General features: G+C 36.7%; 1 protein-coding gene across 3 annotated transcripts in view; it reads left to right on the forward strand.

The window, feature by feature from the left end:
• The window catches only part of HOMER1 (homer scaffold protein 1), a 143,602-nt gene extending 118,853 nt beyond the window's left edge, over positions 1–24,749 (forward strand). For all 3 annotated transcript variants that reach the window (XM_086698046.1, XM_025923849.2, XM_086698042.1), the window contains exons 6-9: positions 1,342–1,498; positions 6,045–6,155; positions 6,780–6,860; positions 21,648–24,749. In XM_086698046.1, coding sequence (XP_086554172.1) covers positions 1,342–1,498; positions 6,045–6,155; positions 6,780–6,860; positions 21,648–21,836 — 538 coding nt within the window. In that variant the 3' untranslated portion in view covers positions 21,837–24,749. The remainder of the gene's footprint in view (positions 1–1,341; positions 1,499–6,044; positions 6,156–6,779; positions 6,861–21,647) is intronic.
• The last annotated feature ends 2,845 nt before the right edge of the window (positions 24,750–27,594 follow it).

The following is a 27,594-nucleotide window of genomic DNA, read 5'->3' on the forward strand; positions in this document are numbered from 1 at the left end:
GTCCCATACCTTATTGACATTGAATCATCCTCATATGTTTCAGAAAGGAATGAAATTGTGCTTCAGGCTTTGATGCACTTAAAAAAATACAGTGTATTTTAAAATACAGTGTATTTTAAAAAGACAGTATGGAGGCTCCTTAAAAATTAAAAATGGAGATACCATATGATCCTTCTGGGTCTTTACCCAAAGAAAATTCTAATTCTAAAAGATATATGCACCCTTATGTTTATTGCACATTATTTACAATAGCCTAGATATGGAACACCCCAAGGTCCACCAATAGATGAATGGATAATGGATGAAGAAAATATAGTGTATATATATATATACAAAATGGAATCTTACTTACCATAAAAAAGAATGAAATCTTGCCACTTGCCACAACATGTTTGGACCTAGAAAGTATTTTGCTATAAAATAAGCCAGAGAAAGAATACCATATAATTTAATTTATATGTGGAATTTAAAAAACAAAACAAACTTGGGACGCCCGGGTGGCTCAGTTAAGCATCCGACTCTTTGTTTCTGCTCAGGTCATGATCTCACATTTCATGAGTTCCAGCCCCACTCTGCACTGTCAGTGCAGAGCTTCGGATTCATTCTCCCCTCTTTCCACCCCTACCCCATTCATGCTCTCCCACTCTCTCAAAATAAATAAACTTAATTTAAGAAATCAAAAAACAAACAAAAATAGACTCATAAGTACAGACAACAAACTGGTGGCTGCCAGAGAAAAGGGGAGTGAGGGGAAGTAGGTGATCAAGGGGATTAAGAGGTACAAACTTGTAGTTATAAAGTAAATAACAGGGATGAAAAGTACAGATTAGGAAATATAGTAAATAATGTAATAATAGCTTTGTATAGTGACACACAGTAACTGTACTTACCATGGTGAATATTTTGTGATATATATAATCATCAAATCACTATGTTATACACCAGAAACTAATATTGTATGTCAAAACTGTGTTTTTATGAAATAAAATTTTTAATGATATCTCCCTCAAATATACAGTAGATTATTAGGTTTTGCTGATAGGTATATCTATATATACCTATATAGATAGATATAGTGTTTATTCCTCAAAAGAGAATGAGTAGAAACTCTCCTGTAGATATCTGTTACCTGTCATAATGAAAGTGGGAACTAGCTCACATTAAGCTTTCTTCACTTGCTAGGTTTTCTTCACTAGGAACATTTCATTGAAATAGTTGTTTTTATACTTTTTGGATTATCTTTGAAGCATCCGTGAACTATAAAACTAATAGAACTGAGTCCTGCTGTCCCTTCAAAGTAACAGTATTCAATGTAATTGATAGCATTTTCTTTTATTTTAGTTCAGCAATCAGCAAACATTGGGAGGCTGAACTGGCTACCCTCAAAGGAAATAATGCCAAACTCACTGCAGCCCTGTTGGAGTCCACTGCCAATGTGAAACAATGGAAACAGCAACTAGCTGCGTATCAAGAGGAAGCAGAACGTCTGCACAAACGAGTAAGTTCAGAGCTGCTGCCATCCATAGGGATTTATGGCTAACAGACTTCACTGCTCAGCAGAGACTTACATGTAGTAGACTCAGTTCAAGGACATCTTTTGGAGATAATCGTTGGTTGTCAGAACATATAGATAGATGGTAGTATAAGTGGGTTTATTTAGTTAAGAAAAATATTTTCTATTCTGTCATTATCTGTGAAAATCTTGGTAAGTTATGTCTTTCTTTCTGCTCAGTAATCTCATCTGTAAAATAGAAATAATAATTGATACTGTGTAGAATTCCTGTGAAAATTAATTGAGAAAGTGAACTGACATTTAGTTGCACTGAGTTAATGATAGATGCTTTTATTATTTTATTTTTATTTTTTATTTATTTATTTTTTTTAATTTTTTTTCAACGTTTATTTATTTTTGGGACAGAGAGAGACAGAGCATGAACGGGGGAGAGGCAGAGAGAGAGGGAGACACAGAATTGGAAACAGGCTCCAGGCTCTGAGCCATCAGCCCAGAGCCTGATGCGGGGCTCGAACTCACGGACTGCGAGATCGTGACCTGGTTGAAGTCGGACGCTTAACCGACTGCGCCACCCAGGCGCCCCTATTTTTATTTTTTAAAAAAGGAACAGGAGTGCCTGGGTGGCTCAGTTGGTTAAGCGTCCAACTTCAGCACTGGTCATGATCTCACAGTTTGTGAGTTTGAGCCCTGCGTGGGGCTCTGTGCTGACAGGCCTGAAGCCTGATTCAGATTTGTGCCTCCCTCTCTCTCTACCCCTTCCCCACTCACGCTCTGTCTCTCTCTCACTCTCTCAAAAATAAATAAAAACATTAAAAAAAGATTTTTTTTAAAGAGCAACTTAAAACATACAGGTAGGAAACGCTTTATAAAAGTTGGGAGGTGCCTGGGTGACTCATTTGGTTAAGAGGCCAACTTTAGCTCAGATTATGTTCTCATGGTTCATGAGTTCGAGCCCCGCATCAGGTTGTCTACTGACAGCACAGAGCCCACTTCAGATCCTCTGTCCCCCTGTCCCCCACTCATGCTCACTCGATCTCTCTTTCTCTCAATCTGTCTCTCTCTCAAAAATAAACATGAAAAAAATTTTAAGAAAAAGTAGTCAGTTACACAGGTTTCCCCCACTATCCAAAAATAAAGCATTGCTGTGAAACCTTTCCTAAGCTCAAGTGGCATAAAGCAAAGACTATCCCCTACTTTAAAGTTCACATCATATCACTTCACTTTTACAAAAGACCTACATTAGTATCTGTTTTTGCTACTTGACAGAAATCTGAAGATGATTTTCAGTTTTACCAAAAAACACCATTACCATACTAATCTAGGTCTTTCATAAAAGTGAAGTGGCATAAATGCAAGCTCTCGGGGAGCACCTGCATTTGAAATTCATATAGGAAAAGAAAATCAGAAACCCCAGTATAAATAATATCAGAAGCCCAAACAATTACTTGTGAAGAATTTTTTTTGTGCTCAAAGCATTTACATTTACCCAACAGGAAGCAGATGCCACTAATTTCCTTTTTTAGAAAGGATGCCAAACAAGTGAACTTCATAGACAATAGGAAATTGTCTTACTACCAGAGCACAATTTAAGGAATGTAATAGGACCAGAATGACAAGGGAAATAATATAGAAATGGAATAGACACAGGGAGGGAGAGTAAGAAACCTGAATAAATATCATCCTATTATATGTATAAAGGTTAACTTAAGAGGAAGAAGAAGAAGGTTGTTTAATGAGTATAGAATTTCCATTTAGCAAGATGAAAAAGTTCTAGAGATATTTTTCACAATGGTCTGAGTATACTTGTGCACTTAAAAATGGTAAGATGATAAATTTAATTATGTGTTCTTTACCACAATAAAAAAAATTAACTCACAACAGTTAACTCATGAGCCAATAAATATTCATTGAAAAACTATCATATCTCCTTATTGAGTAATCCTTGCCCTTAAGGAATTTTTGTTGTAAATAATTAATTGAATTTTAAAGATTTAAGAAATGAAATCTTTCTGTTCACATGTTTATAATTTTCAGTGCTCTTCCTTCCTTTTTATAGATTTGATTTCCATCAAGGTATCCTTTCCCATTGGCCTGAATTAACTTTGCAATTTTGGCCAGGTATCAGGACAGCTTTTTGACTTAACTACAGGTTGCGTTTTCCTATTTCTTCACATGTGTACTCATTTTGAGTTGTGTGTTAGACATTAAAAATTAGATGCTATGCTGCCTATAGATGCTCTCATCTTATTCTGAATGATGTTTTTTATTTGAGCAAGCAGTTAAATGACTTACAGATTTCCTAGAATTTGTGAAGGTGTGGACTTACGCTTCATTATTAGAGTTGTTTTATTTTAATTTTGCCCTTAACCCTCTGGAGAATCCCCTAGTCCTGAGAAATCTTTATTTCTAAGGCGTAACCCTTCGGATGCTTCAGTGGAAAGCTTGAGGTGATAACCAATGTCCTCTAATTTGGTGGGACTCAAACTTCAAACTGTTTTCTCTATGGTGAGCATGAGCACTACCACCTTAGCTCTTTCAGCCTTCCAGCTCCCCATACCCCACCATGCTGGACTCCTTGGATTCTTACCTGTGCATGTTTAGTTCAAGGGTTGACCAAAGACTTGGAAAAAGTCTCTATGCTTATTTGGGGCTTTTTTCATACAGTTCCCTCAATTTCTAGCTGTTTCAGCTGTTCTAAGGAGTCCCCAAATCATCAGGCTCCTCAGGCTATCTTTTACTCTTTTGCTCTATTTGGTCACTAACCAGGGCATTCAAGCAGTTGAATTTTACATTTCGTTCATGATGTGCCATTGTTATCTATGGGAAAGTTTTTTTAATAAAAACAACTCCATCATTATGAGAACTGGAATTCCCCGTAAGGAATTTATTATCTAATTGAACAAAGAAAACTAATAAACATTGAAGAATAAGGAAATAATTCCCAAGATTTTCAATACATTTCATTTTGTGGACCTTGACAGATTGAGTAGATAGGAATGGCTTTCTGGTGAAAGTGCTTGCTGAGCTGAGAGTAGAGGGTTTGATGAAGTCTGAATGGCCTCAGAGGTAAGAGAGGACATTCATATCCAGCAAGATGGGTACGAGAGTTGTTTATTCTTTCTTAAAGTTTTATTTATTTATTTTGAGAGAGAGCATGCCCAAGCCAGGGAGGGGCAGAGAGGGAGAGAGAAGGAATCCCAAGTAGGCTTCTTGTTGTTAGCACAGAGTCTGGCACAGAGCTTGATCTCATGAACCATGAGACCATGACCTGAGCTGAAATCAAGAGTAGGATACTTAACCGACTGAACCACCCAGGCACCCTGAGAGTGGTTTGTTCTTAGGACAAGGAGACTTGCCTGCTTTTAGTTGGAAAAGTGATATATCACATACTGTGAGTGTCTTGGATGATGAGGATAGTTAAGTAGTTTATGACTGGTATATGCAAGACCTGAGGGTTAAGATTTGACGTAAAAAAAAAAAAAAAAAGAGCCTTTGAAAGGCTTTGAATGAGGGAGTTAAAGATCACAGATGAATGTTAGTTTGCAGAAGAGGTAAAAATAGATTACAGTTAAGTCTTCTGGCAAGCCATTGCTGTTCTTTAGGCCTGGATGATAAGGGTCTGCACAAGGCTATTAGTACATGAATAGAAAGGACAAAAGTGTTAAGAAAGGTAGAGTGACATTTGTGGAGTGTAATTAGATACTTGGAAAATGTGAAAGAGAAGGATTTGCTATGTTTCTTTAGCAGTCTAGAATTCACTGCAGTCTAGTCACCCAAAATGTATGAGCTCCCGATGTATGTAAAGAGCTGTGATTGGAGGTGTATGCATGTTTTTATGTTGACTTCTGTCTCTTTTGACTGTCAAATCCAACAGTGTTGTTGGACAGGATAACTTTTAGGGACTCTGTCCTTCTCTGTTGTCTCAGAAAATATCCAGTGCTTATTAAAAATTAGGTAGCTCTTTGGGCCCTCAGTACATTGTTATTGACTAAAAAATGTTATCTTTTGCCACAGAGACACTATTGATATGAAGTCATTCTAGTAATAGAATGATTTAAGTTGTATTTTTAAGCATATCTTTTCTTCCAGATTCTCTTAACATTTTGGAAATGTATTTGAAAAATTTCTCACTTCTGCAAGGCCAGTTTTCAGAAGCCATGTTTAATTTGAAAGCTACAGATGGAAGGCAGATGGCTATATCTGATTTTGAATATGTTTTCATAGGAAATTTTTAAAGAAAACTTCATTATAGGGATTCTCTGCTATCATTAATCATTTAATTTTAAGTTTTCCTGATTTTGCCCATGACCAAGCCATATAAATAATTATTTCCCTAGTCTTTTTTCCTTGTCCTAGATTCGTGTCTTTAAAGAATCTATTCATTCTACAATAAGTGTCTTAATATTTCTCAAAATTGATTTTCATATGTCGCTTCAGAATTCATGTTTTAACTATCAGGAGTTACTATATTTTCAGCAAGAAATCCTTTGAAGTAGTCATATGACTTACCTGTGTTCTCCTTTCATTCTAGGTGACTGAGCTTGAATGTGTTAGTAGCCAAGCAAATGCAGTGCATACCCATAAGACAGAATTAAATCAGACAATACAAGAACTAGAAGAGACGCTGAAAGTGAAGGAAGAGGTATTTGCTACTTTTTACTCATCTGTAATCTGGCTAACATATGTATACAAAATATTTGAGCTTATGTCAGATTTGCAGGTACTTTATGGAGTAAAGTAAGGTTGTGGGATGCTGTTTAGGGGTGTGAAATGTTTTTTTTTTGATTAATATTAAGCTTGTTCATATTTTCTCCTTCCTTATTTCTGCTGTTATGAACAATGATGAGGCAGTCAGACTGAGATGCTGCCTCTTGCCTTCTGTATGAGAGTTGCATTCATAAAATCAACAGAAAACCAGGAGAGGTTAAATGAATTTTATACGCTGTTGCTTTCTCTGGTTTCTGGTCAGAAGATTTAACATCCCAGGAAAGAATTATATCCACAACCATAACATATTCTGATGGTTGTTTCTAAGCAGTGCTGTCTCAAAGCCGGCAAGTGTACTTGTTGTTTAAGATTATCATGTAGTAGACACCATACCCATAAAGACAAATCACCCCTCTAAAATTTAGTCAGTATAAAGGAATGTTTTTTTAATTATTTTTTTCCAGGGACTGGAACAATGATTTCAGGAAAAAATAAGACTTTCTCTTTCCTTGATTTAGTTTAAATATTGTTGCTAAAGACCTTGCTGTACTTTTTCTAGGAAATAGAAAGATTAAAACAAGAAATTGATAATGCCAGAGAATTACAAGAACAGAGAGACTCTTTGACTCAGAAACTCCAGGTGAGCTGTAATGACGTTTTGATTCATTTCTGCACAGGAAGGCATCACTCATTATTTCACATAGTAATGACTTTTTTCTCTGAAATTTCATTTCGTAGGTTCTCAGTCCTTTTTCTTTTCCAGGACTTCTCATTCGGGCCTAATCTTTGATTTGTCAAAAATTACCTGATACCTTTATCTAGGTAGCATATGATCATCATAGATGGTCATTTATAAATTGTCTTCAGTAAATTATTTTAGAAATTTCTACTTTGTAACATAAAAAATACCCTGAATTTAAAGAGAATTTCTCAAATGGATTTCATTCACTTGAGGAGTTCTCATTTTTTTTTAACACTGAACTACTTAGCATGAATTACAAAAGTAGTTGTGCCCTAATGGAAATCAAGTTAGTACTGTTTTTCTTCCTTTATACGAATTAATTTTACTCACTTTTTTTGCATAAGTAATATGTTTCTTGGCTCTCATTTACATACGTATATCCTGTGTCAGTGGTTAGGGAAGAATTTTAGAATTCGTTATCAAAGTGCCCTGGCACCTCAGCTACTTTTACACCCCAGTGGTTAGCTGCCTCTATAAAGAGAGGTTAGGGCCACTTTAGAGTTGGGAGTAGAAATAAATGTATGTATGGAGTGAGGAATTTGGGCTGAGTGATGATGAGTAGGACCTGAAAGCCCAGTATTAAAAGGAGTACCATAATTATAATGAGAATGTCCAGCATTAATTGAGTGCTCACTTGCACCAGACACTGTGTTAAGCACTTTACTTATATTGTGCATTTATTCCATGCAACAGTCATAGGAGGAAACTGAGGCTTGTATAGGTTAACTTGTCCAATCTCTCTTTAAGTAGGCAAAGTTCTTTGACAGTGGAAATGGGTTCTTTATAGAGCATCAACTATTTCCCTCTCTCTCTCCCGTCATTTGACTTTCAGCAGTCTGAGAAAAAGGAGGTGGTTTGTTTTGGTTAGCCCTATTAAATGTTGTTCCTACATTTTAATGATCTGTGTAAATTAGTGGTTGTCAACTGGGGGCAGTTTTGTGCCGCAGGGGACGTTTAACAATGTATGGAGACAGTTTTGATTTTCACAACTAGGACTGTACTATTGACATCTAGTAGGTGGAAGTCAAGGATGCTGCTAAACATCCAATTATCTGGCCCAAAATGTCAATAGTGTCAAGGTTGAGAAAGCCTGGTGTAGAACTAAAAGATGACGCATGTAATCAGGGCTAGAGGAGGTGGAAGAAATCAGTGTGGCTTTGCCATTTGTTCGTTTGTTTCGGGCTGTCATTGTCTGAGTACTTGCTATGCTTCAGGCATTTTGCTAAGCACTTGTATACCATCGCTCTAATTCTCAACTAATTCTCACACTAACAAATGTGGTAACCCCATTTTCAAAGAGAAGGCAGCAGTTCGGAGGTGTTAACAAGTTTACAAGACACTGAGCTAGAAAGTAGTAAGGCCTAAATTTGTTTTGATTCCAAAGTCTCTGTTCTTTCTGTATTAGCACCACACTGCTCCAGGCAGTCAAGTGGCCAAGACATTCCTGACAGTTCTTTAAAAACATTTTTCCAGTTACATACACATTTACATTGTCCCAGAGAAACCAACAGGTGATTTTTCATATCAGACTTCTAAATGTATTTCATCATTGACTGAGCAGTAATTGAATTTTAAAGCTGGCTCCTGGAATAGTGAATATCAGTGCTTACCTTTTCTTTCACCAAGTATCAAAAATGCTTATCAAAACAACCTACATGGAACAGGGCAGGGAAGCTTTCAGACCTTCAGATGCACTGGTCCCTATTTGTTTTCAGTCTTGGCTCACGTGTTAATTTCTCCAACTTCTCAATTTAAGCACTGCTCTGCAAGGTCCTCCCAGCCCCCTACTCCCCCCACCCCAGTTACTCTTTGTAATATTACCATGTTTTATTTTCCTAGTAGCCATTGTCAGTATCTGAAATGATTTTATTTATTTTCAAAATTTATTTTGGAATGATTTCAGATCAGAAAAACTTGCAAGAATAATACAAAAATGTTTTTCATATACCTTTCACCCACATTTCCCAAATGTTAACATTTTTTGCCGTATTTGTTTTACCATTCTGGAACTCTATCTGTGTATGTATATATATACGTACACACATACATACATACATATGTGTGTATACATACATACATATATACACTTTTATGTGTATATATATATATATATATATACACACACACACATATATCTTTTTCCTGAAATCTTTGAAAATACGTTTAAGATACAGTATCTCTCTTTTTTTTTTTTTTTTAATGCTTTATTTATTTTTGAGAGAGACAGAGACAGAATGTGAGTGGGTTAGGGGCAGAGAGAGAGGGAGACACAGAATCCAAAGCAGGCTCCAGGCTCCGACTGTCAGCACAGAGCCCGACGCGGGGCTCAAACTCACAGACCGTGGGATCATGACCTGAGCCAAAGTAGGATGCTGAACCGACTGTGCCACCCAGGCGCCCCAAGATACAGTATCTCTTTACCTCTAAACACTTCAGTGTGTATTTTATAAGAGTAAGGACATTTTCTTCTATAACCATCAAAAATGATCTATCTACAGACCTTACTCAAATTCCCATAATTGTCTTAATAATCTCCTTTATAGCAAAATTTAAAAATTGTTTTTCTGGTCCAGGATTTATTCCAGAATCACATACTGCATTTAGTTGTCATGTATATTTATTTTGATGTTTGAATTGTCCCGCATTTGGCCAGTTGAAACCCCTTCCAGCTTCTGGTTCCTTTTGATATGACACTCTAATTCTTTAAAGAATTTCTTTATGTTTTAGTACAACATAATCCAGGCTCATCTTGTATTTTTTCAACTTTAGCCTTGGAATTAGCTATTTCTTCAAGGAGAAATTTCTTTTAGCAAAGATTGATATTTAGAAGCCAAAACCTGAGTACTAGATAAGCTTCTTGTTATTAAGTTGGCATTGTTTCTTTTCCATCTTAATAAACAGAGCTAGAAGTACACGCATACCACATTATGTCCATTTCAGGTACGTATATATGTCTTTTAAACTGAATTCTTACCCATACCTCCCACTGTAGTCTAATACTATGAAGTTCATTTTAGCCTTTTCCTTATTCATATCTGTAACTTGTTTACCCAACACCAAGAAACCTGGAGGCACCTGGGTGGCTCACTCAGTTAAGCACCTGGCTCTTGATTTTGGCTTAGGTCATGATCCCACAGTTCTTAAGTTCGAGCCCCATGTCGGACTCCACGTTGACATTGTGGAGCCTGCTTGGGATTCTCTCTCTCTCTCCCTTTATTTCTGCCCCTCCCCTGCTCACACTCTCTCTCTGTCTCTCAAAATAAATAAATTAATTTTAAAAAATACTGAGAAACCTGATTCTTATTACCCACAGTATATTTACTTACTTTTTTAATCTCAGAAAGCACAGAAAATAGTTGTTGAATTACTAAATAAAACCACTGCAAGAAAATACAAACAAACCCTTACCAACTAGAGATCAGTATAATTCTTTTTGTCCTTAGCCTGTATCCAAAGTTTATTGGGTGAGTTCTTCCACTCCTCTGCAATTGGCTAGGTTCTTCATTTGAAACACATTTATGTTTATTTGTGTCATATTCCATTTTAAATGTATTTTATTTTCCATTCTTCTTCATTTTATAGCATGCATTTAATGAGTATATGAAACATTAGTGTGGTTCCAAAAATCAGAACTATTCAGAAAGATGTCTTTAGAGAAGTATGAGCCCCTTCAGTCCAGACTACCCTAGTTTCTGTCCCGTTCTTCCCACCCCCCGTATCCATCTGCCACCCGTCGGTAACCAGTCACATTAGTTTCTGGTTGATCCTTTCTCTGTTTCTTTTTACACAAATGAACAGATCTATTTGTTTACCCTCTCCTCCCTTTTTTTAAATGATTACATCCACTAGATTATTCTTTTGCACTTTGCTTCTTTAACATGAAACATATTGTAGAGATCACTCTGTCAGTTCATACAGATCTTGTTCATGTTTGTTACAGTTGTATAGTACTTCATTTCTATGTTGATAGTTTATTTAGCCACTCCTTTGTATGGGTATTTAGGCTATTTCCAGTGTTCTGCAACAATACTACAAGTAATATTGTGCATAGGTATTTTGTTATCATTGGAGGTGTGTATTCAGGATAGATTTTTTTTTTTTTTTTAGTAATCTGTACACTCAACATGGGGCTTGAGCTCATTTTGACCCCAAGATCAAGAGTCTCATGGTTGGGCACCTGAGTGGCTCAGTCAGTTAAGTATCCAACTTCAGCTCAGGTCATGATCCTGTGGTTTGTGAGCTCGAGTCCCACATCAGGCTCTGTGCTGACAGCTCAGAGCCTGGAGCCTGCTTTGGATCCTGTGTCTGTCTGTCTCTCTCTCTCTCTCTCTCTCTCTCTCTCTCTCTCTCTGCCCCTCCCCTACACGCACTCTCTCTCTCTCTCTCTCTCTGTCTCCCTCTCTCTCTCTCTCTCTCTCTCTCTCAAAAATAAGTAAACACTAAAAAAACAAAAAAGAATCTCATGGTATTCTGACTGAGCCACCCGCAGGAAAGATTCTTAGAAGCAAGATTTCTTAGTGAGAAGATAAACATATAAGTAGTTTTGTTAAATATTGTCCAGTTTCCCTCCATAATGAGTTATGGCAGTGCTCACTCATACCACCAGCATGAGTGCATGTGTCTCCATAGCCTCACCAACAAAATGTGTTGTCATACTTCTTAATTGTGTGATAGGTGAAAAATGGTATCTCTTGTGTATCTCGTATTATTATGAGTCACATGAACTTCTTTCATAAGCTTAAAGATCTTTTCAGTATCTTTTTGTATATGTGTGGATTGGGTGTTCATGTCTTTTGCCTTTTCTCGATAGGTTTTTTGGTCCTTTTTCAAGAGTTCTTTGTATTCAGGAGTTCTTTATATATCTGATTACATGTTACAAATATTTTCTCCCAATTTGTTGTTTTTTTTACTTTTTCCAAGATAGTGTTGCTTTATGTAGTAGTCAGATTGATTCCTTTCTTTACTTGCTTGTGGCTTGTGAATAATAGAGTTAGTTAACTCTTCTAAACTGAGATAATATAGGAATTTATCCATATTTCCCTCTAGCACTTACAAGGTTTCGTTTTTTACTTTTAGATCTTCGAGTACTTGGGGTTTATTTTTTTGTGTATGGTATGAGATGGGTATCCAATTCCATCTTTTTCTAAATGCCTGTCCAGTTATCTCATTACCATTTATTTAAAACATCATTCTTTTTTCCAGAGATTGGAGATACTTGATTTCTATGTGTATTTTGATCTATTGCTGGACTTCCTGTTCCACCCCATTGGTCACTCTATTCATGTGTCAGTCCCACACTGCATTAATTGTAGAAGCTTTAATGTCTGGGAAGGCCAGTTAATCTTCACAGCGTTTCTTCTTCATTGCTTTTCTAAATATTCTTACATATTTATTTTATCATATGAACTTCAGTATTAACTTCAATACCAGTTTTTGTGTCAACTAAAAATGTAGCTCTATAAAAAACTTTTATTGGGATTGCTTAAAATTTACTTAGGAGTGTTTCAAGGTTTTTGTGTGTTTTTGCATATTTCTTGTTTATCCATATTTTGTCTTTGTTTCAAATGGGATTTTTTCTATCATTGTATTTGATTATTGTGTGTATATGTTGAATTCTGTATGCTTATTTTATATGCTGCTACCTGACTATTTTATTACTTGAGGCTGTTTTGTCATTTATTGCACTGATTCAGTAAGATTTTTTTGGTACGGTAACACATAATTTGCAAATAGAGGTAATTTTATTTATTTCTCCAATTCTTATGCCTCTCTTGATTTTTCTTGTCGAATTACACCTTAAAAACAGTAGTAAAGGGGCACCTCTGAGATTCAGTCGATTGAGTGTCCAACTCTTGATATGGGCTGGGGTCATGATCTCAGGGTCATGAGATTGAGCCCCACGTCTGTGCTGTCAGCACAGAGCCTGGTTACGATTCTCTCTGCCCCTTCCCCACTCACATGCTTGCACATGTGCTCTCTCTCTCAAAATAAATAAATAACCATTAAAAACAAAACAATGGTATAGTGTTAAACAGTAGTGGAGTTAAGGGCTTATTTTGTCCCTTATCTTAGTGAAAATGCCTCTATTATTTTTCCATTAATTAAAATGCTGGATTTAACACTAAAATATATTTTATCATATTATGAGACTGTCTTTCCTGTTTTCACCAAAAATTTTGTTAATGGCTTTTTTTAAGTATCTTTGGAGATAGCCATAATTCCCTCCCTAGATCTATTAATATGTTTTGTTTTATTAATAGATTTTCTAATACCAAACCACCCTTGCATTACTGGAATAAGTACCGTTATCTATGATATATTATTCTCTTAATGTGGTTTTAGATTTTCATCTTTTATTATTTATAATTTTTACATGATACTCATTTGTAATATTGGTCTGTAATTTTCTTCCTTTGTGGGGAAGCTGTATTTATAAGATTTAGGTATCAAGGTTATACTTCATACAAAGTTATACTTCAGGAGTGCCTGGGTGGCTCGGTTGAGCATCTGATTCTTGATTTCAGCTCAGGTCACAATCCCATGTTCAGATGCTCAACCGACTGAGCCACCCAGGTGCCCCTTAAAAAACAATTTTTTGGGGGGGATGCCTGGGTGGCTCAGTCTTTTGAGCGTCCTGACTTCAGCTCAGGTCATAATCTCACAGTTCGTGAGTTTGAGCCCCGCATCGGGCTCTCTGAGGACAGCTCGGAGCCTGGAACCTGCTTCGGATTCTGTGTCACCCTCTCTCTCTCTGTCCCTCCCCAGCTTGCACTCTGTCTCTCCCTCTCTCAAAAATAAATAAAACATTAAAAAAAATTTTTAAAGAAAAATTTTTTAAAGTTATACTTCAGTTATACTTCATATACTTTCTTCATTTCCTGTGCTATGGCGTCATGGATGTCATATTGCAGCTATCTGATCTTTGAGCATTTAATAAAGCTCTCCTTTGACACCATCGGGGCCTGGTGCATTTTTTGTGTAGTTCCTGGATTATTCTGTCTTCTGTAGCTATTGGACTGTTTAAGTTTTCCTTCTAGCTTTCATATATTCAGCAAGAACTCCTATTTTATATAGTTGTTCATTATCCTTTTCTTCTTGATTAAAGTTAAGCAATGGTATGTCCATTTCGTTAAATTAAAAAAAAATTTTTTTTAACGTTTATTTGCTTTTGAGAGAGACAGACAGAGTATGAGCAGGGGAACGGCAGAAAGAGAGGGAGACACAGAATCTGAAACAGGCTCCAGACTCTAAGCCGTCAGCACAGAGCCTGACGTGGGGCTCGAATTCACAAACTGTGAGATCATGACCTGAGCCGAAGTCAGATGCTTAACCAACTGAGCCACCCAGGCATCCCTAAAAAAAATGTTTTTTAATGTTTATTTTTGAGAGAGAGAGAGAGAGAGAGAGAGAGAGATAAAGTGCTAGTAAGGAAGGGTCAGAAAGAGGAGACACAGAATCTAAAGCAGGCTCCAGGCTCTGAGCTGTCAGCACAGAGCCCAGTGCGGGGCTTGAACTCACAAACTGTGAGATCATGACCTGAGCTGAAGTCACATGCTTAACTGACTGAGCTAACAGGCACCCCTATTTTGTTAAATTATTTTAAAAATACTTGGTTTGGTTCATCAGTGTCACTGGCTTTCTATCCTCTACCTTACGAATTTCTCCTTTTAGCTTTACTATTCCTGCTTCATGCTTTATTTTGGTTGACTTTTTTATTCTTTTTCTAGCATTTTAAGAAGAGAATTTAATTCCTTTATTTTTATTCTTTCACTTTTATTTATACATGTGTAAGGCTATAGATTTTCCTCTGTTGCTCTAAAGTGTATTCCATAGATTCTGGTATTTAGTATTTTCATTATCATTATTTCCTGAAATTCTGTAATTTTGGTTTTATTTACCTTGCATGCAAGAGGTGTTTAAAAGAAGGTGCTTTAGGGGTGCCTGGGTGACTCAGTTAGTTAAGCATTCTGACTCTTGATTTTGGCTCAGGTCATGATCTCACAGTTTGTGAGTTCAAGCCCCACTTCAGGGATTGGGGATTCTCTCCCTCCTCACTCTGTACCTATCCCCAGCTCATGCTCGCTTGCTTGCTTTCTCTGTCTCTCTCTCAGGATAAATAAATGAGCATTACAAAAAATAAAGGGATGCCTGGGTGGTTCTTTCAGGTGACTGTCTGACTCTTGATTTCAGCTCAGATCAAGATCTCACAGTTTTTGAGTTCGAGCCCTGCATTAGGCTCTGCTCTGAAAGTGCAGAGCCTGCTTGGGATTCTCTCCCTCCTCTCTCTGCGCACCCATCCCACCGCCCACCACTCACTTGTGTGCTCAGTTGTGCACACTTTCTCTCTCTCTCTCTCAGAATAAATAAACATTACAAAAAATAAAGGGCAGGATAAATTCTGTCGGTTAAGTGTCCAACTCTTGATTTCAGCTCAGGTCATGATCTCATAGTTAATGAGTTTGAACCCCATGTTGGGCTTTGTGTAGAGCCTGCTTGGGATTCTCTCTGCCCCTCCCCTCCCCCCAAATAAATAAATAAACTTTAAAAAAATAAAAAATAAATAAAAGAAAGATCATGGCTTGAGCCTAAATCATGAGTTGGACACCCAACCAACTGGGCCACCCAGGCACCCCTAGTAACCATCATCCATCCTTGTTTTATTCTTTGATATATATTATTTTATTATTTTTTATATTATTTTTTAACCATCATCTGTCCTTGTTTTATTCTTTGATATATATTACATATAGTACATGGTCCTTTCTTTGAAGTTTCCACAATAATCTGTTGGTTGGATGAAGCTTATCTTTAGTGGATGGTTCCCGAAGAGCTTATGGTTTTAAGCTGTTTTTTTAAAAGACTTAGTACTTGGGTGACAGGTAGATATAAAATCCTTGGTTTGTAATTTTCTTTCTTTGAGTTTCTTGAAAATGCCGCTCCATTATTACCTTGTTTTTATGTCTCTTTTGAGAAATCTATTCCAGTCTAGATGCCTGGCCTTGGAAGTTTAGAACCCATTCTGTTTGTATGCCCTGAGGATTTTTCCTTTATATTTAAAATCTAATAGTTTTACTAAGATAATTCTGAGAATTGATTGTTGAGGGTCAGTTTTCTCAGGTACTTGGTGGGCCCTTTTAATTTGTAGATTCAGGTCTGCCTTTATTTCCAGGAAGTTTTCTTGTGTAAAAGTTTTAAATATTAACTTTGTCTTATTGGGGTGTTTTCTTCTTCAGGAGCTCCAGTGATACGTAACTGGATTGGATTTTTTTGTCTTCTGTTTCAACCACTTTCTCTCTGATTTTTTTTATATAAATGTTTATTTAATTGAGAGAGAGAGAGAGAATACGGGCAAGGGACAGACAGAGAGAGAGGGAGAGAGAGGATATGAAGCAGGCTCCAGGCTCCAAGCTGACAGTGGAAATCCCAATCTTGGAGCTTGAGCTCATGAACTGTGAGATCATGACCTGAGCTGAAGTCGGACACTTAACTGACTTGAGCCACCCAGCCACCCCACATTCCCTTGAGTGTTGAAAAATAATAATTGAATAAACTATTTTTTTTGCAGATGTATTTTTTATTTTATAATTCAGTCTTTATTTCTGATGTGATTTTGCCTTTTTCTTCTGTTTCTATCAAGCTTTAATCACTCCTCATTTTTTTTTGTTTTTTGTTTTTTTGGCCCATTTCTGTTTTTCATGTTTAATATCTGACTCAGGCTCTATTTTGAATGCTTGACAGTATTTAAAGTTTATTTTGGGTGTAATGTCTACACCCAACATGAAGCTCAAACTCATGACCCTAAGATCAAGAATCCCATGCTCTTTCCCTTTTAAAAAAAATATTTTTTCAAGTTTATTTACTTATTTTGAGAGAGAGAGAGGAAGAGAACAAGCACAAGCCAGGAAGAGGCAGAGAGAGGGAGAGAGAATCCCAAAGAGGCTCAACGCTGTTGGCGCAGGGCCCAACTTAGGCCTCAAACTCACAAAGCATGAGATCATGACCTGAGCCGAAATCAAGAGTTGGACACTTAACTGACTGAGCTACCTTTGTGCCCAAGAGTCCCATGTTCTTCTGACTGAGCCAGCCAGGTGCCCTGTTTGATGATATTTAATTTCCAGTGGAGTCTTCTGTTTTCTTGTACTTCATAGTTGGTTTTTTGTGGGGACTTGTATTTTCATTCAGTGAAGTGTCTAGAGTTTCATTTTCTGTTTTCATCTTACTATAGTTTCCGTAGATGAAGATATGTCACATCTTTGTATTTGGTGGACTGAGTGGCAGTTTTGGGTAGTTTACAAATTCTTAGTTAAAAACCACTCACTTTTTGGGAGACAGGTAAGAGAGAAGCTTAGGAAATGTCTTTGCTGGAAATTGAAGTTTGTATTGTTCTATTTCTTCTAGTAACTTTGAAGTTGTGAAGTTTGTGTGGTTTTATTCTTGTCATTGATTTATTTAGTTAGGGAGGATGGTTAGGAGATTTCACTGTATGCAGTCACCATTACCTCAGCTTCCCGGAAGTCTGTTTTGTTTGCTTTTTGTTGCGAGTATCCTCAATCTAGATTGCATGCTGCATTCAAACAAGAACCATCTTTGTTTATTCTCTGCTTTATCTCTATTTCTAGTACATAGAAGATGCTTAGTAAATAATTGTTAAATAGCTCTTCTTCAAAATTTGTGTGTGTGTGTGTGTCTGTTGCCCCTTTTTTTCTGTTGAAATACTAGTTCTTGTTTTGATGATTTATATATGTCTTGTTACATATGAAGGTTGATGATCTAATAGGGCAGTATATCTTACTTATATCAGCTTAAGATGTGAATCAGATATCCAAGACAATTTTCCTGTAACTTTTATTTAGATTAAAAATGCAGGATTTAAACTGTTAGAAAATGAACCTGATCTGGTCCCATTTATGATGGTAATAATTGTATAATTTTTTTTAATGTTTATTTATTTTTGAGAGAGAGGGAGAGAAAGAGTGTGAGCAGGGGAGGGGCAGAGAGAGAGAGGGAGACACATAATCTGGAGCAGGCTCCAGGCTCTGAGCTGTCAGCACAGAGCCCAGCGTGGGGCTTGAACCCATGAGCTGTGAGATCATGACCTGAGATGCAAGTCAGATGCCTAACCGACTGTGTCATCCAGGAGCCTCTGTAAAAAAATTTTTTTAATCACGCTAGTGTTTAGGCTCTATATCTAACACAGAGAGTGACCTTCTACCCATTAAGATTTTATACTTTTTTTTTTTTAATATTTATTTATTGCTAAGGGAGAGAGAAAGAGGGAGAGAGAGAACCTCAAGCACTGTCAGCACCGAACCCAACATGGGGTTCAAACTCACCAACCATGAGATCATAACCTGAGCTGAAATCAAGGACCGGATGCTTAACCATCTGAGCCACCCAGACACCCCTTTATACTTTGAATTATTGCCCTTTAAAACATTCGAAGGGCCTCCATGGCTTTATCAGGACCGAACCAGGTCTGGATGCCCCTGGCACATGGTTACCTGTCAGGGAAGGAGAAGAGGAAATTAGTAGCACACAAGTGGTTATAAGTAGAAGAATAAGTTAGGAGTGAGAATAAACGGCAAGAAGAGGCTTGGAAAACATGGACATAAGGTGGACTACTGGGAAGTGCCCACAAACCAGGGCTCCAGTTGCCTTGTGTTGGCCCATGTGCACAGCGTTGGCCATTCTTGCTCTAGGATTATATTCTCTGCTTCAGAATAGACCAGCACTGTCAGCACTGTATTGGATCCCTTTTGTTACCTGCCTACTAAAATTCCTCCAATCAGAGAAATGGTTGAGAGTATGAAACTCTGTCTAGAGAGAACAATGCAATTTTAATAGCTGAGGAAATTTGGTGTTTTGCATGCTTCCATTGAAAATGTTTGGATGTTTCATTGATTGGCAAGGAGAACAAAGAAGGCTTTCATTTTAAGGAAGGCTTTAGAGGGCATAATGGGTGGTGCCTGGTGAAGTGGGTGTTTTCTAGTGAATGACATTTGGTCTATTTTTATAGTTGGAAACATTCTACTCTTAAGCTTATTGTTTAAGCAAGCAAGAGAGCATACTGTGCAATCATGAGTGGAATTTTTACATTTGATCCCAGGCTCTTTTTTCTCCCTCATAGTTTGGAGCCTCCATGAATGTGCCTATGAATTTATAAGTATTTTATTGGTTTCAGATCCTGCTCTCAGTTTACTTATCTTCTCTTTGTGGATTATTCAAAGGAAAAAGATTAGAAACATACTGGGAAATACCTAACAGTAAATGCTTTTTTTTTTTAACTTTTTTTTTTAATGTTTGTTTATTTTTGAGAGAGAGACAGAGCATGAGCAGGGGAGGGGCAGAGAGACAGGGAGACACAGAATCTGAAGCAGACTCAGGCTCTGAGCTGTCGGCACAGAGCCCAACGTCGGGCTCCAACCACAAACCGTGAGATCATGACCTGAGCCAAAGTCGGACACTTAACCAACTGAGCCACCCAGGTGCCGCTCATCAGTAAATGCTTTAATATTAGATTGGGGTTTCTTAAATTCTTCATTTATAACTCATTTGAGCTGCCGTATTAGTTTATTATATTTTCCCAGGTTCTTGCAGCTCCTCTGTGACATTCTTGCTTAGGCCTTTCTCTTAGTTATTTCTGTCAGAGCAAGTGAACATTTATGTTCAGAATCCTAGATCAGGATTACTTTCTTCTGTGTATTCAAGCCAAATTCCCAGTTATTTTTCTCAAAAGTTGAATTTTTACAGGTATTTTAAGAGAAGTAAATATAAAAAGTAAAAATACCCATAATCCTAACAACTGCAACCATTTCCTATTATGTACAGTAATTTCCAGTGCTTGTCCTCATGCATACCAATTTTTGTCTATTTGCACTCTGCTGCTTGGTATTGTTTTTTTCATTTAACATTTACCGGATTCTTTCAAGAATTAAAAAAAAAAGTGTTCTACCACCCTTTAGACTTGCTGTAATTTTTTTAGAGATTTACACTTAAATGATGCATTAACACTTGAAACATAATGTTTTCTCGGGCTGATTCATATTGTATTATTAACACCAAAATTTTGTCTTTGTTCCATATAATTTATATATGTAAATATAATTTGTGTCAATCACTTAATTCCTCTCAGATGTAAAAGTGAGCTTTCCTGGGGGCGCCTGGGTGGCTCAGTTGGTTAAGCGTCAGACTTCAGCTCAGGTAGTGATCCCATAGTTTGTGGAATCGAGCCCTGTGTTGGGCTCTGTGCTGAAAGCTCAGAGCCTGGAGCTTGCTTCAGATTCTGTATCTCCCTCTCTCTCTCTCCCTCTCCTGCTTATGCTCTGTCTCTGTCTCTCAAAAATAAATAAACTTTTAAAAAATTTAAGGGGCGCCTGGGTGGCTCACTTGGTTAAGTGTTCGACTTTGGCTCAGGTCACGATCTCACAGTCCATGGATTCAAGCCCTGCTCTGTGCTGACAGCTCACAGACTGGAGCTTGCTTTGGATTCTGTGTCTTTCTCTCCCTCCCCCCTTTCTCTCTCTCTCTCTCTCTCTCTCTCTCTCTCTCTCTCTCTCCCCTGCTTGTGTTCTCTTTCTCAAAAATAAATTACATTTGAAAAATTTAAAAAGTAAGGTTTCCTGGGGTACCTAGGTGGCTTAGTCAGTTAAGCTTTCCAACTCTTGATCTCTGGGTTGTGAATTGAAGCCCTGTGTTGGACATCATGCTGAGTGTGGAACCTACTTTAAAAAAAAAAAAAAAAAAATGAGCTTTCCAGAAAGAATATATAACTTTCTATGAATTGCTTATCTGAATAGCTTATTTAAAGTGTAATAGTCTGTTTTCTGCCGTTTTTCTCATTTAGAATTTTTAACCAAATTTAAGTCTCTAGCTCACTATATCCTTTTGTTTTTTAGAGTCACTTATTATATTTGTTATGCTTAGGAACATTTTTAGAGCAGTAATAACTTCTAATTTTTAAGTATGCTGGACTTCATTCTGTTTTTTAAAAAAAATTTTGTCATGTACCTTTACTTCCCTTTTGTCGTTTTCTCTTCTTTCCATGATTTGCAGTATATTGGAATGTCAGCTTTCTAATTCCCTCGTATGTATACTTATTACACGTCTTGACTATAGTTTTTAGCCCTTGAGCTGTTTGCTCTGCCACCTCGATCCATTTTGATAGGCAAAACAAAGAATAATGAACATGCTCAAAGGTTCCTAACACCACATTTTAGAAAGTTGTTGTCTTCCCACAATCTTTCTCAGGAATTGCCAATGAGGAGAAAAAAATTTGTCTTTTTCTCTGTTTGCTTTTACCTGAGTGTGTTCGCAATTGTGCAATAAGAAGAATGGGCAGGCAGAAATTGACATGAGATGTAGCTAATCCACAAAATGGGTCTTTAATCCTATCTAAGTATTTGAAGTGCCTGAAGGGTTGCCTAGCACAAAGTAAGCAATCAGCAAGTTTTTGTCGGGTGGATGGTTGGATGGATTCATGAACAAGCCTGTCCATAAAACGCATGGATTTCTCAGATGGCAAAATTCTAAAAATCTCTTTAAATGGTACTACCTTGAGATTCAGAAACTCATCCTCCTACTCGTCCACGTGCATTAACTGCCAGAATATTAGTAATAACAAAAGTTATATTGCTTTCTAAGTCATGAACTGACCTGTGTATATATATCACACTTTTGTTTCTAAAGGAAGTAGAAATTCGGAACAAAGACCTGGAGGGACAGCTGTCTGACTTAGAGCAACGTCTGGAGAAAAGTCAGAATGAACAAGAAGCTTTTCGCAATAACCTGAAGACACTCTTAGAAATTCTTGATGGAAAAATATTTGAACTAACAGAGTTACGAGATAACTTGGCCAAGCTACTAGAATGCAGCTAAGAAAAGTTAAATTTCAGTGCCAATTGATTAAAAAATACACTGTCTCTCTTCATAGGACTGTTTGGGCTCTGCATCAAGATCGCACAAAAAAATTGAATATCATTCCTCCTCCAGGAGGATGATCTTTTGAAAATTGGAATTGTATATTTCAGTGTAAATTTTAGAATTCAGCTTGTAGCTAGTTGGGGAAAAAAAAAGAGATGAAAACTTGAACTACAAATTACCTCCATGTATATTATTGGCCATAGTTAACTAGAAAGTTATAAATAGACACTTAATGCAATCTTTTTTTTCTGATATTAGCCAATGGGAGAATTAACAATGTCTGGGTCACATCCCCTTTTTGTGTTCAACACAGTGAAGGTTATCTGCTTCTTAAATTAATTTATTTATGATATCTAAAGCTGTGTTTTGTGCAAAAATTTAGTGATGAAAGCCCTGTCTTCTGTTGTAATCTGAATAATTTCTCAGGATATTTTTGCACTGCTAAGAAGCAGTGCCATTACCAATTAATTCTTGCCAGGAGTGAGAGAGAGCTGTATCTTTAATTGAAACATACTTAACTAGAACTGGGTGTATAGAGTTCTTCCCTTTTTTTATACTGGAAGATATTTCACTCGGTGACCACTCTGGTACACTCTGGTGTTCTTTAATCTTGTCTGCTGTATAGTTTACTTTTCCACATTGATTCCATGTATTTATGAGAAGATATTGTCTCCCATTTTATTACACATTTTAAAGCCAACTAACGAAGGCAGCTGAGTCCCTCAGAAATTTTTCTTTTTAAATTTCTAATAAATTTGACACACAGTACTGAAATACAGCAGCCCGTCATTGACGGTCTGGTCTAGCAATGTTAAGTATATTTACAGAATATGCAGTTACATTTATTTATATATTTTGCAAGAAATCTTTTCTGAATGATCAATGCATTTCAATTTACAAATAATAATGGTTACTGGGGAACTGTTTATTATAGATAATTTAAAGTGTATAGCAATTTTAAAGGGGATCCATTTCCATCAAACAGCCAATCAGAGGACTGTGGGGGTTGGAGCCGTGTACTCTGTCTGGGTCTTCACATCAACCACATCTCTAGTCAAACCTCACAAGGCAATATTCTGAACTGTTAACTAGGCATTTCAAAACAAGAATTCAACAGGCTCTTCTCAATGAACAAGTTTTAATGTTGTTTTGATGTAATTTTAAAAGACTTTTAGCAAACATGCATTTCTTTCTATATTTCTTTGAAGAAGCTATTTTAAAAGTGAGCCAAGTGCTGTCTAGTCTGCTTATGGAATTAGGAATGCATCAGAGTCCATATATCTTTGCTGTACAATGCCTGTGATGTTGAGGAGGGTTCTTTTTTAAAGTGTATGCTTGAGTATCTGACTCTGTGGAGTCTACGAATGCACTGACTTTGTTTGTACCCCAAAACAATTGAATTGTTAAGTACAAAATTAAGCTAATTAATCGATTTGTAACCATTTTTTCACTCACAAGCAGCAACGCAACACTAGACAATTTTGTTTTATATATGTATGTGTATGTATGTAAATACATACATATTAATTTATATTAGAGTGAAAAATAAATGGTTTGTTTCTAAAGTTAGTTTCTAAAGTGAGTTTTCAGGTGTCTCTGAACAGTTTATATCAGACACTTAATCATCATGTATTATATGTGCTATAACATCATGTAAGTTACCTCCATCTATTTTAGGATATTTTCCTCACCTGTTTATTATAGGGAGGATGATTTAGGTACACAAGCTCAGAGCTGAGATATTTCTCTGATAAATCAGGTAATAAAATTATTTGATTGATGGAATTTTGAAGTAGATGTGATTTTATCCATCAGTTTCTGAGTAATAAAGAGCACCAGATTTTAATTTAAATAGGGGATTTAACACTAGGGATCAGGGAATTTAGTTATGAAGAGTTAAAAATTAAAAAAAAAAACAGTATAAGCTATTGAAATGGTAAGTGAATTATTTTAATGATGTAATAAGATATTTTTAAATTTTGACATAGTTGTCATTTAATGGGAAAATAACTCACCAAAATGTCTCCACTTGAATTGTACTGATATGTGAGACATGTGTGTAATTCAATATATACATATACCCATATGTATATACAGAAAATTATTTTTAATATTTTCCTACTGATAAGAAATTTAAAATTGGAAATTTTGTGAGTTTTTTCCTTGTCCAATGAGGCCTAATTTTTTTTTTCTTTTTTTAGGGATTTAACAACTTGAGGGCTGCACCTTTAAATTCCCAGAATGTCTTTAGACGTGTACAGTATATGGGATAAGGTGGACACAAGTGCACATATAAATAAAATCTTCTTAGTAAGACTGTTTTCAGTATTCATTTACAGTAGGAGAGTATCTAGAAATCGTCATCTACAAGTCATAATTAGGTTGTGTGCCTACTGTAGTTTTCTCCATTTCTGTATTATAGAAATAAAAGTTTGCATATTAAAATTTGATTTTTCCCAGAGACAAGTATTATATGATGTATCTATATTTAGATCAAACTGTGGTAATATATTTATCAGAAAATGATGCTGGGGACTGTAGCCTGAACATGGACTTGAAGTGACACAGAAAAGGAGAGCAGAGATCGATCCCATTGTGTATAAGTTACTATATGATAATTATGAATTCTTGTACAAAAAACAACTGAAAAAAAGGAAAAACAAAAATACAGTTTTTATTTTGAAATACATTTGTTGTTCTCTGGAGAATGTACTTTATCTTCTTTTTCCTTCAGTCTTTTACAGATACTTTTTAAAAGGCATTTAAGTGATGGCAGCATTTGCTCAACTCCTACAGGTGCTACTGGATTTCACATTTAGTGTGTTATGTTGTGAAATCCTAACTTTGACATAAACGGTTTTATGAGTATCTCCCTGCCTGGAAAATTAGTTTTTGTTTCTCCTCTCTCTCCTTCTCTCCCTCTTTGTCTCTCGCTCCTTCTCTCGCGCTCTTCTCTCCCTTTCTTTCTGCAGATTAAAAAAAGTTCATGAAGTTACATCCGTCCTTGTCCTCACAGAAGAGCTTCAGCCCTGTCATGGATTTCATGTTTTGCTCTCATTTAACTGCTGGGAAGCAATTAGAGGAAAAGCTTGCAGGTTTTTTTTCAAGTGGAAATAAAAGGGACACTCGAAATTAAACTACCACCTTTTAAAGCTCCTTTTCTGCCCTGTTAAAATTAAATGTATTCTCTCACATGTGTGCTCTGGCCTTCCATGTTTGTGTTTAACTGTGGAGTGAGCATCTCAGCTGCTCTCTCCCTGCAGACCTGGTTTTCTGTCTGTTCTGGAAGGGACACTGGCCAGAGACAAAACTTGTTTGGTGGCAGTGTTTTGTTTTTTAAGAAATTGTGTCGTTTATTGGGTATCAAATGATTTTACCCTTCCCGATAAGCTGTGCGTGAAGTCCTGGAATAGTCTTCATTGAATTTTTGTCTTCTTCATGTTTAGCTCTGTTTCCTTATCATTCATAAGGTAAATTAATTTATATAAAATCTTGAGGAAGCTTTCAGGTAAGAAGTAGTTCAGAATGACATGTTTAAAAATTTTTTTTTTCTCAAGTAGGATGCTGTACTATAGTAAGGATTGGTTAAAAAGATAATTTTCAAATGAGAGAATATTTTTTAAACTACTAGAAAAGGATAATTTTAGAATGGAAGCAGGTGAATCATTCACCCTACTTTAGATTGTGAAATACATTTTTTCCAACCTAAAATTGGACCTTACATTTTGACAACAGTTTTTCTTTATGGGAAATTGATATGTACATGTCACAGAAATGTAAGCATCATTATTGAATTAAAGAAATGGTTTGTTGTTCATATATTACCTAGTAAAATAGCTAACAATTTTATCCAAGAAAAAAACCTCAAAACTCAAATCAGCACTGCACTGCCTAGTGATTTCTGCTTCACTAGATAGAAAAGAAACATTTGAAGTTATTTTTACCCAAAACAGGTGACCCAGGTAGAGAAATTGCATCTGTACTAGAATAGGGAAAAGGCCACAAGCTCCCAGTTTATTTCTGGTCAATTCTCTGATCTCATTAAGGTCCCTTCTATCCTTTGGATGAAAGAACACATTCCAGCAGGTGGCAGGAGCTTATCTGGAGGAGGAGAGGATATTTTTTGAGAAAGCAGGGCCAGCAAAGAGTGGGAGCGCGCTGCCCTCAGTCTTTATCTATCTAAGGCAGGTCAGGCTAGCCAGAGACATTGTCGTTTTTCACTAAACAAGTTGGGGTTGCCTTAATGAATTTTAAGGGCTTTCAGAAGATCCTGTCATTTGTATTGTCAGCATTTATAACCTAACAGAAGACACCTCTCATTCAGAACTCACCATTCTGTGAATTCTGACCAACTTTTGCCAATTCTTTTCACATCAGGGGCGCCTGGGTGGCTCAGTCGGTTGAGTGTCCGACTTCGGCCCAGGTCATGATCTCACAGTTCGTGAGTTCGAGCCCTGCGTCGGGCTCTGTGCTGACAGCTCAGAGCCTGGAGCCTGCTTCAGATTCTGTGTCTCCCTCTCTCTCTGCCCCATCCCCACTCATGCTTTGTCTCTCTCTGTCTTAAAAATAAATAAAACATTAAAAAAATTTTTTTTTAATTCTTTTCACATCAGATCTACCCAGGGATAGAAATAGTACTCTGCTTTCTCCTAGTAACACCAAATTAAGATGATAATGAGTACCTAATAGATGCAAAGTTAAGCCCATTTCTGTACCACAGGAAAATGTCTTTTGTGAGTATTTTTTCCACCAAAAGTCAAGGTTTTATCTTGTTATCTGTGTTTTATAACTATATAGTAAGTTCTTATCTACATGACTTGTGTGTAGGACTTATTTGATTGTTACACCTTAAATGGAATGACTGTTTCATAAAACATGGCCAGAAAGCAGGTGCTCTTGAAGTAAATGATTTCTCAACAACCTCAGTGTGAAGTGGAACAGAAAGGAGTGTTTGTTGAATCTGTGCCATGTGACGGACACTGTACTAACTGTTTGACATTTCATTTCTATGTATAGGGGCCCTTGCAGGGGTGTTCCTTTGCGAGGGGGATGAGGGAAAGAAAGGGAAGAGGCTCAGATGATTTCACCTGCTGGGTTGCTACAGACATCAGTCTGGTCGTCCAGTACACCAGTCAGAAGGTGGAGATCTTGTTCATGTTTCTGGTACAGTTTTTCCCTCTAGCTTGACTGCCTTGTTTCTAGAATATCTGCTAGGGTACTTCTTAACTGTATATTTTATATTTCCTCCTTTTGAACTTTGTCCTTCAGCCTCCGTTGGTGTTTACAGTGCTTGCTATCACTTGGTTGCAAATGGTACTTTGTTTGCAGATCATATTTATGCAGTGTGTTTTGGTTCCAATTTTTTTTAACTTAAAAACTTCAGATAATCCAAGGACAGTGCACTTGTTATGCAGAGTTCCAGTCAATAAAATTTAAGTAGGAACTATTTATAACTATAAAGACCTTGGGAGGACCATTTGTCTCTTAAATTCCTTAGTGAAATAAGATGTAAACCTGTAAAACTCATCCCCCAAGAGTAAACACTAGTTCAGCAGGATGTGGGTTTTGCAGTCAGTGTTAGTTAGGTGACTTTGTGGTCAATTCTGGTTGCACAGAAGTCAAGGCCGCTCCAGGTTGATCACATCATTAGATCAGCTGCAGAAGTATCTCATGGCCTAGATTTTAGGTGATACCGATGGAATCATATGATATT

Source organism: Puma concolor, chromosome A1 (genome assembly GCF_028749965.1).
Source record: "Puma concolor isolate L17-30 chromosome A1, mPumCon1.1.hap2, whole genome shotgun sequence".
Lineage (NCBI taxonomy): Eukaryota > Metazoa > Chordata > Mammalia > Carnivora > Felidae > Puma > Puma concolor.